This window comes from Alligator mississippiensis, chromosome 16 (assembly GCF_030867095.1).
Source record: "Alligator mississippiensis isolate rAllMis1 chromosome 16, rAllMis1, whole genome shotgun sequence".
Taxonomy (NCBI): domain Eukaryota; kingdom Metazoa; phylum Chordata; order Crocodylia; family Alligatoridae; genus Alligator; species Alligator mississippiensis.
The window spans coordinates 24,374,291-24,389,275 of record NC_081839.1 but is presented as its reverse complement, the minus strand read 5'-3'; the positions used below and the strand labels follow the sequence as shown (position 1 = coordinate 24,389,275).

General features: G+C 45.6%; 1 protein-coding gene and 1 long non-coding RNA gene across 3 annotated transcripts in view; one reads left to right on the top strand and one right to left on the bottom strand.

Moving 5' to 3' along the window:
• LOC132246436 (uncharacterized) overlaps window positions 1-14,985 on the top strand; it is a 55,322-nt gene that overhangs the window by 28,847 nt on the left and 11,490 nt on the right. The window lies entirely within an intron of this gene.
• Window positions 2,343-14,985, bottom strand: part of KCNJ5 (potassium inwardly rectifying channel subfamily J member 5) — a 36,749-nt gene continuing 24,106 nt past the window's right edge. For both annotated transcript variants that reach the window (XM_006257966.3, XM_019490188.2), the window contains one exon: window positions 2,343-3,467. In XM_006257966.3, the coding sequence (XP_006258028.1) occupies window positions 3,118-3,467 (350 nt within the window). In that variant the 3' untranslated portion in view covers window positions 2,343-3,117. The remainder of the gene's footprint in view (window positions 3,468-14,985) is intronic.

Sequence of the window (14,985 nt, the reverse complement as noted above, 5' to 3'; positions counted from 1 at the left end):
AAAGCCATAGGAAAATGCTTTTTCCTGTATAGAAATCAGTGAGGTCCTTTTATTCCCAGAGGCCACACTATTACTGCTAAGGGCACTGATTCAGCATAACATGTGCATATCATTTAAACACATGAGTGGTTCCCCCTGAAGTGAAACAGAGCTAGACAGGTAATTAGGACCTTACTGAATAGAGGGAAAATTATCATCCTTGCACTAGGCCTCTGCATTGTAATGGAGATTTATATCCCTAGTGTAGTCAATGTTACATTTAAGGAGTCTTTGTGGTAGATGGAAAAGACACCTGATTTCAGGAAAGAAAGTATCCTAGCATATACGATGCAGGATTTGCAGGCTTGACAATATTTGCAAAAGCAGTTTTGTGTGATGAGATCTCCAGGGCACTGAAGAACTGATCTCAATTCCCGACCAGCTGGGGTATTTTAGCTTGGGAAAATAACAAACAATAGTATTGAGGTGAATGGTGCAGTTGGTATCCTCTTAAGATTGCACTGAGTGCTACCTGTGCAGCTACTCATTCTCTGAATCATACTGGAAGCCCCAGCATGCCATCATGTGCTTGCTAAATTGATCTGGCCAAGTCAGTGTTACTGCCTTTTTCTGAAGGTCTGAAATTACCTCTGCTTTGCATGGATCAGTTATCATTTCACTTTCCATTACTCTCCCCCACCACTGGGAATGCAGCTGAGCCAATGGAGCGAAGACTTCTGGAAAACAATTTTCACAAGTTATTATTTCTCAGAGGCAGAAGCTTGCTCTGGCCCCCCTCTGCCTTCAGCTGGTTTTGTTGTCCTGCTTTGTGACACTAGAACCCAGCCCTGCTCTCACAATCATCAAAGCCAAAACCACCCATTGACTTCTTTAGCTCCTTTCCTTACAATAACTGTGAATTTAATTAATATCCAAGACATAGCATTCCCAGAACACATAAAGAACTTACTGGTAGCTTACTGGAGAGCCCATTGAGAGGGTACTGGATGGTCTTCCATGGACAACCTCTGAATATTATTACTTGCAAATAGTAGCTGATTTTCCACCTAGGATTTTTCCTTAGGGAATGTGATATTGCTATAAATACCTTGATGTAGTACATTACAATAGTCACTAATGCAGGCACATGGCAGCAGTTCTACCAATGTAACATACAGCATATACTGGACTCACACGGACCCTGTCCTGTACTAGCACACTGATTTTACTAGGGGTGGAATCATGGCCTCCCCGAAGTCAATGGAAGTTATGCCATTTATCTCAACCAGGCCAAGATTTCAACTCATGCATTTGCACCAGTCTAACTACACAGATTTAACTACATCAGTGCACATTTATAATGTCTAGAGCAGCCCTTAGGAACAGCAGCACTGAAACAGGTTTTAAAGACTAGCAGGAGACATTGCAGATTGCAAGACAAGGTCACACTTGGCACTTCTCAGCAGGTGTGTCTATGTGTGTGTATTTAATGCTCATTAATCCGATTTAAGGCGCATTAAGGATGTGCGTCTACATGTGCACACCCCTAATGTGCCTTAAATATGGCAATTTAAGGCTATTTGAGCCTAAATTTGATACCGGCATAAAGTAGGTATCAAATTTATGCGCAAATAGTTAAATTGCCTTAGCGAACATGTAGATGTGCTAATGCGCATTCATGCAGTGAGTGGCCATTGACTTGGGACTAACTTTAGACCCAAGTCGGTCTGCACACCCATGTTAATGCACATTAGTGCATGCATGTGGGGGGGGGGTGCCTAAATCGCCTTAAATGTGCATTAGGCTAATGCACATTAAGTTTAGGCATGTGTAAAAACATGTGTAGACACGCTCAGCCTGACCTATCACATAATATTCAGACATCTGGTTATTGTCAGAGCCATTACGTGAAGGAGACTGTGCGTGCGTGTGCTTAATTTCCAAGCTAATGAGCCAGATTCAGAGTGGTTATAAATAGGTGCATTCCCACTGCCTTCCGTTATATCAAACCAGTTTACACCAGGGCTGAATTTGACCCCCAAATTACATATAAATCTAAAATTGATGCCAAGTGGGCACTGGCTTTTGTATTAAAATTACTCTCTCCATTTTATACACTGCTCTATGCATGTTCTTTAACATCACCCGATGAAGTGAGCTTTGACTCAAGAAAGCTTGTGCTACTTTGGTTAGTCTATAAGGTGCAAATCTACTCTGTCTTCTACAGAAATACAGTCCAAATTTCTTTCCTTCCTCTGCCAATTGCTGGCAAAATCAACATATGGCCAGATTCTATTGTTTAAGGGAGGTAAGTCAAGAATAATTCCACTTAAAACCAATACGATAGAAGAATACATATCAGCTCATAGCAAAATTAGACTTTTATCCTGGACATGACACACTTTGTCAGTGTTACGTTCTCCACTTGTGGGAGAGTATCAACAAGAACTTCAAGCAGTACAGCATTCAAACTCCTTTTTGGGCTATAGTTGTGTAACCATCCACTGCCACATATCATTCAAGTAATAAAAAAATACTTTCTCATGGGCAAGATTTGAAACGCAGACATTTCAGCCTGGCAGGAATGAGTCACACTAGACAGGGTTTGGGAGGAAAACTCGAAAACACCACATATAAATCACTGGGAATGCAAGACAGTTCACTGGATGCAGGAGAGATTTTTTTCCTCCTTTAATTTAGTAGTAACAATGTCTACAATGCATTGAGTTGTAAATTAACTACATTCTTCTTACTTAGCTGGGAGGTTTGACATTTGTATTTTTTTTTAATACCTCCTGAAAGAGAAATAATTTTGAAAATCCGATGAGTGTCTTTTAAAGCGATCAGTGGGGGAACTTCAACGGTAATAATACCCCCTAGCTAGTAAGCCTTGTCTATTCGATATCAAAGTGCTTTGCAAAGGTGCGTAAAGTATCAGATCTCCCACATTATAGGTGGGGAAAACCAACATGGGTGTGTGAAGTGATTTGCCCAAGGTCATACAGCAGGTCAGCAGCAAAGCTGGAAACAGAACCCAGGTCTCCTGATTCCCAGTCCAGTGCTTTACTCACTGGACCAAACACATCCCCTGTAAAAAAAAGCATCTGCATTGTCCAGTGTCCAGCACAGATCCTCGTGTTATACAGATACGTCTGGCTTCACCTCTCCTGCTGTCCCATTGGCTCCATTTAACCCAGCTGGCTCCTTTCCATCATCTTCTTCCTCCTCTTTCTCCTTTTTGGCCATCTCTGCTTCTCCGCCCCCACTCAGGAGGGTGGCATTGGAGAGGTGTCTGAGGAGCCGGCCCTCCTGGAGAGATTCAGCCAGCTCTTTGGCGCAGCACGCAGGTGTGTTGGTTTCGTAGGTGTTGTGGAAGCTGTTGTAGTCCACTTCATAAAAGTCCTTCTCGAGGGTGAGGACAGGAGTGAAGCGGTGTCCCCACAGCACTTCTTTGTCCATGTAGGAGCTCCGGGCCTGGCATGTCATCCCTGGATGCAAACAAAGGGATGGTAAATGCCAAGCTGTGCTACATGCCCACGCCAGCCCCCTTTCATTTACGAGCACTGCAACAAAAGCCCACACCTGATTGTTCTGAAAGTTTCCCTCTTAATAAAGCCTCACCAGGGGTTTGCGTCTCAAACACAGGAAAAACAAGCCCATTGTAGTCTCCGCTCACAATGTGGCTCTTTACTAAACCTGGCGGTTACCAGTATGAGCTTTCAAGCCGCTAAGCAAAGGCCAGCTAGCTGAGGCACTGCTGCACACCAACGGCCTACCTCCTCACATTGCTGTGCAAATGCAGGTCCATTCTCGTTTTCAGTACACCTGGCTAGTCCAGGGCTGGGCTTGCAGCCACCCCCAACAATGCCTCTAGAGAGCCCCTTGCCATGCCAGCCCTGGCGCTACCCTGCCAACGCACCTCTGTCTTAGCCATTGCTGTTACAGATCAAATTATTCACATTTGATCAGGGACAACTGGCAGAGCAAGGGCCACTGCTGGCCATTTCATTCTGCTCCGTGACCTACGTGTGCTATGTGCTGAGGCCAAGATCCTGAGAGTATTTCAGAACCTGTGTCCCACTGATTTCTCTGAGAGTTCAGTCCTAAATACCTTTCAAGATCTGACTCCAAGCATCCAGAGCTGGCTGTAGGACCCACCACAGTGCTCACTGATGGCAAGGGGAGCATTTCCACTGGGTTTCAGTGAGCTTTGAATCAACTGACCAATGGGAGACCTGGAAGTGATCTCTCTTGAGCCTGCCATCAGCTCCAAGGACACGAGTTTATTTAGCACATTTGCTTATTTTGGGAAAGTTTGAAGAAAAATACTGTCACGGCTGATCAAAGATAAAAATCAGCCTTGGCATGAGTGAGGACAGCGCTCCCTAGATACACTTGCCCATGCCAAGGCTACGTTCTCTCCCCAATGTTTCCCTTTTGTTTGCTCTAAATTTGTTCCAGGGTTATTTGGAAAGCCTGACGCACAAAGTCCTCCTGAGGCTCACATTGGTGTGGAAGAAAGGCCTGGCTGGAACAAGTTCAAACCACGTCCTCTGTTCTTGTTCTGGCCAACCTTCCCAAATCTAATTCTCACAGCCCAAATTACATTACCAGAAGACTAAGGCTGTATGGAGGCAGGGGAGGGTGTTAGTGCCAGGGGCATTTATGATTCAGGGGGGAACATACCATATGTCCTCAACCACCTGGGCACTATGAAGCTGGGATGGGAAGCAGGCCTATCCTGCCGAGCTCAGGTGTAAGACAACATATGGTACCTCTTCTCTTAAAACTGAAAGCAGCCTTGGCTTCTGGCTCCTCTCTCACCCTCCAGGACCCTCCTTTTTTTGAGGCAGCTGGGGTATTCCTATGAGCATGACTGAGCAGTGCCTGTTTGTGAGCACCCCTTCCTGTGCAGTTTTAGTGGTAGCGATTTCTTCTGGGAGTGTCTTTCCATTCCCTATGGGCCCTGCCAAGAGCTTTGCAAACTTTAGTTAAGCTTCCTCACACCTGCCTCCTTTCCATGCCCAGCGGAGACGAGTGATCTGGGAAACTGAGGCACAAAGAAGTGATGGAAGTTTGTCCTACCAGAAGTTGATGGCAGAGGTAGGAAATGAAATGACACCCTTTGCATTCCAGGTCTGCGCTTAAAACATGAGGCCAGTCTGAAATACGGGGACGAGTAACGGGGTTCTGCTACCCAGGTTCCAGTTACAACCGTGTTTTCTGCTATTTTCAGTATAAGATCACAGGACTTCATAGGCTTGGTATAACTCTGCTGAATTACGTGGTCATACAAGGGACACTTTTGGCCCATTGGCTAAAAGGAAAAAATAAAAGGCGCCCTTGACTATCCCTGTGGCTTGCAGTACACAGGAATGGGAGACCCTCATAATGTCAGTACAGGGGTGGAGTTCAGATGAGTAGCTCATACACTCGGGATAGAGTGGGTAACTGTAGCCCTTCTTGTCTGCAAACTGCATCTTTACATTTACTATCTTAGGTACTTACGTGGTCCAATTTATGCTTGTATTAGAGCACCTCACCATATTATATATACTTGTGTTCAGAATGTCCATGTCGAAAGGCAGAAAAATGACACTCCACTTTCCCAAGTGGGGAACTGAAGTCTGGAGAGATGCACTCAGCAACTCTGTGGTTATCTGAGAACTTAGTTGGAGTGTCTCAGTCTTGACTGAGCCTTTGCCAGTCAAGACATTGACTACTGGCCTTTGCAATAACTGGGCTGGTAGACAGAGATGGGTCTTTTGTTCTCACGGTTGCGGTGGCCTACTGTAGACATCTCTCTCTCCTGAAAACTTTAATTTTGTGCTTTCCTCAACCTAAAATGAAAGGCAGCAAGGCTAGAGGTACAATGAGTGCTTGAAAGGGTGCAGGCATGTGGACCACGGCACTCTGAGAAATTCCTGGCTCTGTTTTGCAGACCAAAGGAGCAAACAGGTGTTTCAGGGAGATCTCTGCTATTACTTGCTGCCATGCAGGAACAACAAGTACAGCGTTAGTCATGATGTTCTGGCACTTCTGCTTTCTGGACTGGAAGGAACCAGGAAGTGCAGAGGCTGAGATGAAAAATAAAATAATGGAGGAGGAAACATAACCCAACTGTTCTGAGTGTTGAAAAGATCTGGGCAGCTTTTCAGGAAGGGCACGGTTCTTCTTTGTCCATGCAAAACAGGCTGCTGAGAGCCCTGCCATAGAGGTCATTCCCACATGCTGTAAGAGGAAGGATAGTATTTAACCTTCTCTCTGGCCGCTACAAGCCCATAGGAGGGCCCATAGTCCATAGTCAGGGGCTCTGTGGCACCCACTCCGCTCACAAAGAAATGATCACTGTATCCACTTAAACAGGAGGCCTTTTGTGGGGGGATTTTAAAGGACAGTGTTGCATATTTGTTAGGCTGGCTCTAAGGTGTCTTTCACCAGCTCTGTCATGTTAAGAGTACAGAGGCCTGAACAATGATCTGTGAGTGTGTGTGTGTGTGTGTGTGTAGGGAGGAGGGACAGCAATGTCTGCCTCACAGGCCCTGGGCAGTGGCTGTGCACAGGTCAGCTTTCAGCTGCAGACACAGCTACTTTTGCAGCCCCCCCTCCAAAGGGGGCATCTGGGGCTACTGGCCCAGCTGCACTCCATCAGTTATGCTACTGGTCCACCCAAGCCTAGCAGCAGAAGATACGCCAGCTTCCCTAGCCAACATCACAAAGGGGAGCAATGGAGTTAGCATCACATTTGGCTGCCTTAAACTTCTCCACCCAAAGGACCAAGTTGCTATTTTACAGCTGGGTCAACCAGCGGTGGCCTTTAGCATAAGCTTAGAGCAAGGCATCAAGTTGCTCCTCGACAGCTGTTGGGAGTTGCTTGCATGCTCTGCTGCTGCACCCCCATGTCTAGGGGAGGGTGATTCAGAAGCAACATGCGGTCTAAAGGGAGCAGAGTCCCTCCCCTCCCCCCTGCTGACAGACCTAACATGTACCTTTGACCAAGATCTGCTCAGGTCTTCAACTCTTCCTCCGAGGTGCTGAGCAGAAGGAGATAAGGGCATTTGATTCCTTACAGGAACAAGCCCTAGAAATGGACTGGCTGGCTCTCATCACAGAGCTCCCATTGCTTCCTTCTATGACAAGATCTCAGAGATCAAGAGGGAGACCCCCTCCCAGCACCAGAGATGGAAAGCTTGAAGCACTTGAAGGAACTTCTGCCTTGCAACCAGGGCCTTGGAAGAGCTCCTGTACCTCGGGGTGTACCTCACCCTGATCCTGAGCTCCACACAGGCAGTCAGGTATCTCCTGCTCAAAGTATTCAATTAGGACAGAACCATGTAAAGCTTTCATCAGCCATATACATAACACCAGCTTCCAGTAATAGCTGCTTTTCATAACCCCAGAGGTACCCAGAGCCAGCACAATTTCATAGACATTAGATACAGACATTAGGGCTGGACGGGACCTTGCAAGATCATCAGGTCCAGCCCCATATAAGACAATCTGCAAGTGCTCTGTAATCCCAATCAAATACCCCTTTTTAGCACATGTGCATTGGCATCTAATTGCTTGGGGACACACTACCCGGCCACTCCAACATCACGCAGTGAACAGCAGCCTTGGCCCTAATGCACATTGCGATACGTGTCTGATCTATAGGCTGCCCCAGTGCGCCCCAGCCTAGTTAATGGATGCATCTGTACTGTCCCCAGCTAATTTTTCCCTGTAACTGAAAGGAAAACAAGGGAGATACTGACACAAGAAACCTTTCTTTTAAGACAGCATGGGTGCAGCTGCTTTCCCTTTGCAGACCAGGCGTGTTCTGATCTCTGCACATTCAAAAGCCGATTTTGCACTGGGTTGAGTAATTCACGGGACTAGAGCCTTTCAAATGCTGCAGTGGGTTATTAGGAGAAATCAGCAGTTTCATTTCACAGGCCAAGCACAAATCCATCCCCCTGGGATATCACTAGGGTAATTATTCACGACGGAGTGTGCTTACATTAGCTGAGGACCACAGCAGTTCTGCCACTGCTGCTCTACACCAGTGCAGCGACACTAATATATACCATGGCTCCTAGCACGGTTGCTTGAAGTCTCCCAAAAACCAATGCTTTGAAAAGCTGTCTGAAAACATGAAGGACTTGAGGGGGAATGTCTGAGCCCCAGAATTTCCCAGGAAAAATACCAATTGTGTTTCCCATCCCGTCTCCCAAAACAGAATGCAATTCTGATTTAAATTGAACGGGTTCCAGTAAAGCTTCGGAAAACCATCATTAATACCAGATTTCGTTGCACGCTGCATGCCCCCAAATAAGACATACACCTTGTTTTCGAAAGGTGGAATGAAGAAGAGAAGATCTTTCCTTGAAAATGCCAGGCACTATGGTATATTTGCAGGAAAAACAGGCAGCTGCAGTGAGATGAAGGGGGGAGGAATAAAACCTGTGGCTGCTCTGTTAACACCCTGGCTGCTGACTGACCCAAACTGCCTGGCTCTTCTTTTCTTGAACTGAGCTAGGTTGGCAGCCACTTGTGACTACCAGGTGAGCTGCGGGTCCGAGGGTAGTCAGCAGCACCTGCCAAGTCAGCTGAGGGCCCACCCCGCTCGAGCAGACGGGCTAGGGAGCTTGGCCCCAAAAGGACTGGGACCCCTGCTCCCCACATGTCCTCATTTAAGACATGCCCCCTGATTTCTGGCAGCTAGTTTTGGGGGGAATGGTGTGTGTTGCATTTGAGTAGGTCCCTCCCCTTTTCCCACCTGAATTTTTAGTGACCCAGAAAATGTCATTTAAAAGAGAAATTATTCACAGAGAACAAACAGACACGTTGGCATCTAAAGCGCAAGATCCAGCATCTGCATGTTTGCAATAAGAACTCCGAATCAAACAAAGTGGGGTTTGGAAAAAGTTATTTTGATTTGTTTTGGAAAGTAAGATTTTTCCCTATTGAAATGGTTTCTAAGTCATCCAATTTACAAAGGAAAAGTACATTTAATATTTTCCCTGAAATCTGCCAAGTTTAAATAATTTGGAATAATGATGCTGTAGGAAATCATAGAAATTTAGGGTTGGAAGGGACCTCCGGTGTTCATTTAGTCCACCCTCCTGCTCAAAGCTGGACCATCTCCAACTAGATCATCCCAGCCAAGGCTTTGTCTAGTTGGGTCTTAAAAACCTCCAAGGATGAAGAGTCCACCACCTCTCTGGGTAACCTGTTCCAGTGTTTTACTTCCCTCCTAGTGAGAAAGTTCTGCCTAATATCTAACCTAAACTTCCCTTGCTGCAACTTGAGACCATTGGTCCTTGTTCTGTCACCTGCCCCCACTGACAACAGTCCAGCTTCATCCTCCTTCAAACCCCCTTCAGGTAATTGAAGGCTGCTATTAAATCTCCCCCAATCTTCTCTTCTCCATATTATATAAACCTTCAGTTCCCTCAGCCTCTCCTTAGCAGTCATGTCCCCCAGCCCTCTCATCATTTTCATTGCCCTCCACTGGACTCTCTCCAATTTGTCTACATCCTTTCTGTAGTGGGGGCCCAAAATTGGACATAGGATTCCAGATGTGGCCTCGCCAGTGCTGAATAGAGGGGAATAATCACTTCCCTTGATCAGCTGGCAATGCTCCTACTAATGCAGCCCAGTATGCCATTAGCCTTCTTGGCAAAAAACTTAACTCTTTCTTATCTATCTATCTATCTATCTATCTATCTATCTATCTATCATTGTTTTTCACACTCCCAAAGTGTAGACTTTAAGAACAATGCCAAAAATCGTGAGAGTTGGCAATACTGCTAAAGCTTGTTCAATGAGCTTTAGTTAAAACGCCCCTGCTGCCAGTTTGAAGTGCGGGGATGCTGCATACGTGAGACGCGGAGGCCGCTGGAGCACACTTCTTAGCACGCTCCAGCACACTAGATTTATCGAGTCTGCTCCAACGTGCTGTAATTACAGCACATCAGAGCGGCATCCCTGCACATCCATAGGCTCCCTTCACCTCTCCTCGCTCAGCAGCTTGAGTTTCAGATGCAAACAGAACTCAGAACTAAACTAAGGCAAAACTTGACCTGGATTCATCAACTTTTCCATAAAGATAGGCCCAATTTCAGGTTTACAGTAAAACTGGAGCCAAAAGAGCCTCTCCTGGCTTCATCTCTTCTAATACAGGTTTCATAGTTTTATTTCTAACTACTACATTGAATCCTAGGAAATGGACTTTTATTCTGCTTGGCCACAGCCTCTGCTTCAAAGCTATAGTGCCAGAACTGGTGAATATTTTTACTTAAGGCAGCCATAGATGCTTTTATAACCTGCACATTTTGAGTTTTGAGAAGATGCAACGTACATCCTTACATACATAAAGCCAGACGTTGCTTTCATTACGCTCAAGAGCAGGCAAAATGGAGTGACTGGTGTGTAAAATAGGTGCCAGAGAACTGTACCAATAAGACATGTCTCTGTCATCAAAATCAGCAGGGCTCAAGCAGCATACATGTTATCAAAGACAGGAGAAGTCTAATATACAGAGAAGAAAGGGAATCTTGAGGGCCCACTTAGTAAGGAGCCTATTTTTTCCACTGTGCATTCAAGGAGAGCTATGAACATCAGAGCCCTTCTTTGTCACTGATTATGCAACTTGAATAGCAGCTTCTGGCTCTGTGACATTATTAAGAAAAGAAAAGTTCTGGAGCTGACAGCTCAGGATATACTGGCCTTTTATAACCTTAGGTCATCAGTTAAAATCAAACCACATTACCATTGGCTTAAACTGCTCCTGTCTCATGGATGTTTGGTCTCTGTCCAGCCACTGGAGAGCAGGTGCCCATATCAAATACATCATTGCAGACAGGATACTGCTGGCAGTTTCACTAGAGAGGACAATGATAAAATAGATTGCAGAGGAAGAAACAGGTGGTCCATGAGGTTAAACCTGAAGTAGATCACCTGGGCTGTTGTGGAGGTGGCTTTCACTGCTGCTACCTGGGCTGTACTTGCCTTGCCATTCAGCCTCCAGATATGCCAAGGCAGCATTTTTCATCAGGTTTACTAACAATGCTAACAATATTTGCCATTGTTGCAGGGCTGCCTTTATTGTATAGACCTAGCTATTACTGGTAATTATTCCCTTCCTCCCCAAAATGAGTTCCCCTTCTCTGTCCACTCTACTCCATTTCCTGTGCAGCAAATCAATGGCAAGATTTTATTTCCTATACACAAGATGCAGGCAGGGCAGGCTGGCACCTTAGATACCAAGTTTTTCAGAAATGCATAAGCTTTTGTAGATGACAGCCTACTTCATTAGATGTTATGAGTGGATTGGCAAACAGCAGGCTATTAAATAGAAAGAAATAAATTCTAACGGTGCCACTCTGCTCTGCCTTCTGCCTGACTTCGCTATAGGTACCGACTTTGGTTTTTTGCTGGTAGGTGCTTGGAGACGTAAAAAGAAAAAAAAAACCTGCAAGGCCTCAGTGCTGAGCTCCACGCGTGCTCAGAAGAGGCAGGGTGTTACTTCAACCTGGCTCTGCAGCCTCTGTAAAGATCGGGCGCCTTAGTGGGGCTTTAGTAGGGCTTTTTATCTAATAGCTGATTGAATCAGTTTTAGCTAAAAGCACCAAAAAGCCTCATTGAAGTGCCCGATCTACACAAACGCGGCAGAACTGGGTTGAAGTAACACGCTGCTGCTTCCAGTACAGCACATTTTGGGGGTGTTTTTTTGTAACGTCTGCAAGCAGCTCTGTGGATGCTGAGCACCTGCTAATGAATTCTACCTACAGCGGGAGAAAACATGCATGGAGTAAGTAGATGGAAGGGGTAGAGATGAACACTGATTATAAGCAAGGGTGCATGGAGTGGCTAAAATCATATCACTGTAATCAAGTATTGCATTTCCTTCAATTAGTATCAAAGATCCATCCCAAAACTTCATTCAAATGGCTGTAGAAATCATTGGCCCATTTGCACTAATTAGCCCAAGGAATGCCCTAGCCTCTGACAAAGTTAATATTGTCCCTCTTACTTCAAAAGGAAGATCAGAAGTTGGGAGCACAGGTTTCCAATAGTTACTATATGTCTTCTTTGGAGGAAGGCATGTCTGTACTTGAATCATTCTGATTTTTATGCTGGGGAAAAAGCATGGGATTTATTTTTTCTGAGGGTTCTTGGCCATGAGGATGCTCCCAGGCACCTTAAATGGGAATCTGCCAGAGTCTAATGTAGGCAATAAAATGGAGCAGGCAAAAGTGGTCATGTAAGGCTCATGCTGAAGCCCAGACCATTTAGGCTTCACTTCTGCTGGCTCCTCAATTAGCCAGATTAAACCTAATTTGTGACGACATGGATACTGCAGGACTGAAAGGGGCCTGAGCATCAATTCTAGTCCACTGTGTACAAAGGCAACTACTGTATATACTCAAATCCAAGTCAACCCTGAATTTAAGATGACCCCCCCCAATACTTAGATTCTTTAGATGGAAAGTTTCTAAATTTCTTATAATTTTCCAGGTATATGATCTAATTATTGGAGGGCTGTCTTGAATTTGTCCCCTTCTCATGGCTGCAGCAGGGAAAATAGTGGCTGGAGCGTCGGGTGGTCCTCTTGCGCTCTGCACCCCCTACTTCTTCCCCCTGCAGACTTCCTGCCCCACCCACCACTGGCACCCCCTACCCTCAGCTCCCTGCAGACTCTGCCTCCCCCTCTCAGCTCCCCACAATCTCTGCCCCCTCCCCTTACTGGCAGATGCTGCTTGGGCTCTCTTCCCTCCCAGAGCAAAGCCCGTGAAAGCTCAGCCCCTACTGGTCCATGCAGCAGTTGGTGCTGCTGACTTGGGGGACAAGGACAGAGTTTTCATGTGCTCTGTGCATGCAGGGGAGAGGAGCCCAGCCTGAGCTCGAGCTGAGCTGCACTTGAGAGTAAAGGGGGAAGGAGGCAGAAGCTGCAGAGGGCAAGCAGAGGGGGTGGAGAAGGCAGCTGCTGTAGGTCTGCCTCTGGCCTTGACCCAGGCTGAGAGCCCATCAGAGCCTCAGCACCCACCTGCCCCCTCCCTACCTCCACTTTGTATGCAAATCTAAGAGGAGGAACATTTTTCCCCCTGCTGGGGAGTGGGGGAGGAGGGGGACGGGCTTGTCTTAGATTTGAGTAAATATGGTATTTACCCAAGGATTCTCCAAAATCCCCACTTCAAACCCTCACAAGCAACTGTAAGTCACAAAACCAGAAACAGTAAATTTGGCAGACAGGATGACCCGGAGCAGAATGAAAAGACCGCTTAGCCAGGAAGAGCATCAGTGCATTCAAGACAAACCTCCTTGAATGTGGCTGCTCTCTTAATGCTTCAGAGAAACCTGGGATGAGGGGCAGAGAGAACACAGAAGCTAGGAAGGAAGATCCATAATCAGAATGATAACCTGGGGTTTGAGTTCAGTCCCTAGCTCTTCTTCACAGATTTGTGAGACACTGAACAAATCACTTTAGCTTCTCAGTTCCTCATCTGTAAAAGGGAGATAATAGTACTTCTCTACCTTCCAGGGGAGTTGTATCTATTTTAAAGAAAGTATCTGAGCACTTTGCAGTGGTAGTGGTGGCCAACATACCTTACACAATTCTGGAGCACGCCCCATTGTCAGCGTGAGTCAGATGTATTTTAGTTCACTATGCCACCCCCATACCTGTCATCCAGGGACATCACAGAAACACACCAACATGGATCAGCAGAGACATTATAACATCCTCTTTATGCTAAAAAGATACCATACTGGCCATTTTACTGATGCAATGGTCTACAGCAAGAATGAGTCTACTTGTATGTAAAGCCAACCAACCAAGATAAAAATCCTAGCAATAGTTTTACAGGTTGGTTTGGTTTTTTCACATGCAAAGTTTTATACATTTTAGGACATCAAGATGAAATGCAACCTCCACCACCCCCATTTACTGCTGATCTTTGAAGTGAATATTTCACAGTCCAGCCTTTGCTGTTCAGGAAGATCACCATATCCTCTTTGAAACTGGATAAGCTGAAGTGCAAAGAGGTTACAAGTCACAGAATGAGCAACAGAACCCAGGAGTCCCTACTCCCAGCCTGGTGCTCTAACCACTAGCCCATACTTCTTTTCAATAGCATCTAAGACATTAATATGTAGCTCAATTCCTTTGTAATCATGTTAATACTTTTTCTGGTCACTGGACTAGGGTTAGTTAATGTGGGTGGTGGGTGGAAAAAGTAGTCAAAGAAAACTGACAAAGACAAGTGGCAAAATAAGAAGCCTTGATGCATCTGTGCCACCTAGTCTCTATATTCAGGCAACAGCACTGCTGGGCACAGTAGACACAGAATGAGGTTTGCAGCCTGGCTATAGCTAGTGATTCATCAATTGTTGGTTAATTTTTGGTGAAGGGTAGCAGAAGGGCAAAAGGTGAGAGGGATGAAAGACTCTTCAAATGACCTGCCAGAAAGTCCTCTAGGATACAAACTCTGCTTCATCACATGGAATGACGGCTTAAAGGGGGGAAAAATTGGACCCACTAATGTTCTCTAATTGAATCCAGCAAGTCGTTCATCACATAACCTAGAAGACTCTGAGTGCACAGGGAGGTTGGATTTCTATTGCTTTTTTACACTCTGGCAGCTCTGCTTAATACTGTCTCTATTTGATTAAGCAATAAAGTTAATGGCATTTCCATATTTACATTAGAAAACAGGCCAGTCTGATTTGGTCCAAAGACTGATACCCACTGGCTTTGAATTTATGTTGCCCCTTGGAGCATGGGTAGACAAAGCTTTGGCTGGGATGACAGAGCTGGGGATGGTCCTGCTTTAAGCAGGGGGTTGGACTAAATAACCTCTTGAAGTCCCTTCCAGCCTTGATTTTCTATTGCAAGTAAAACTGCATGGACTTGACAAACCCTGTATGACCTCCTTTTTCTTCTCTTTATTTGCAGGTCAAATTTGGGCCAACCAATCTAGACAAACACTCTTTTAAGATAAGGCCAGAGAGTTCTCAAATTCC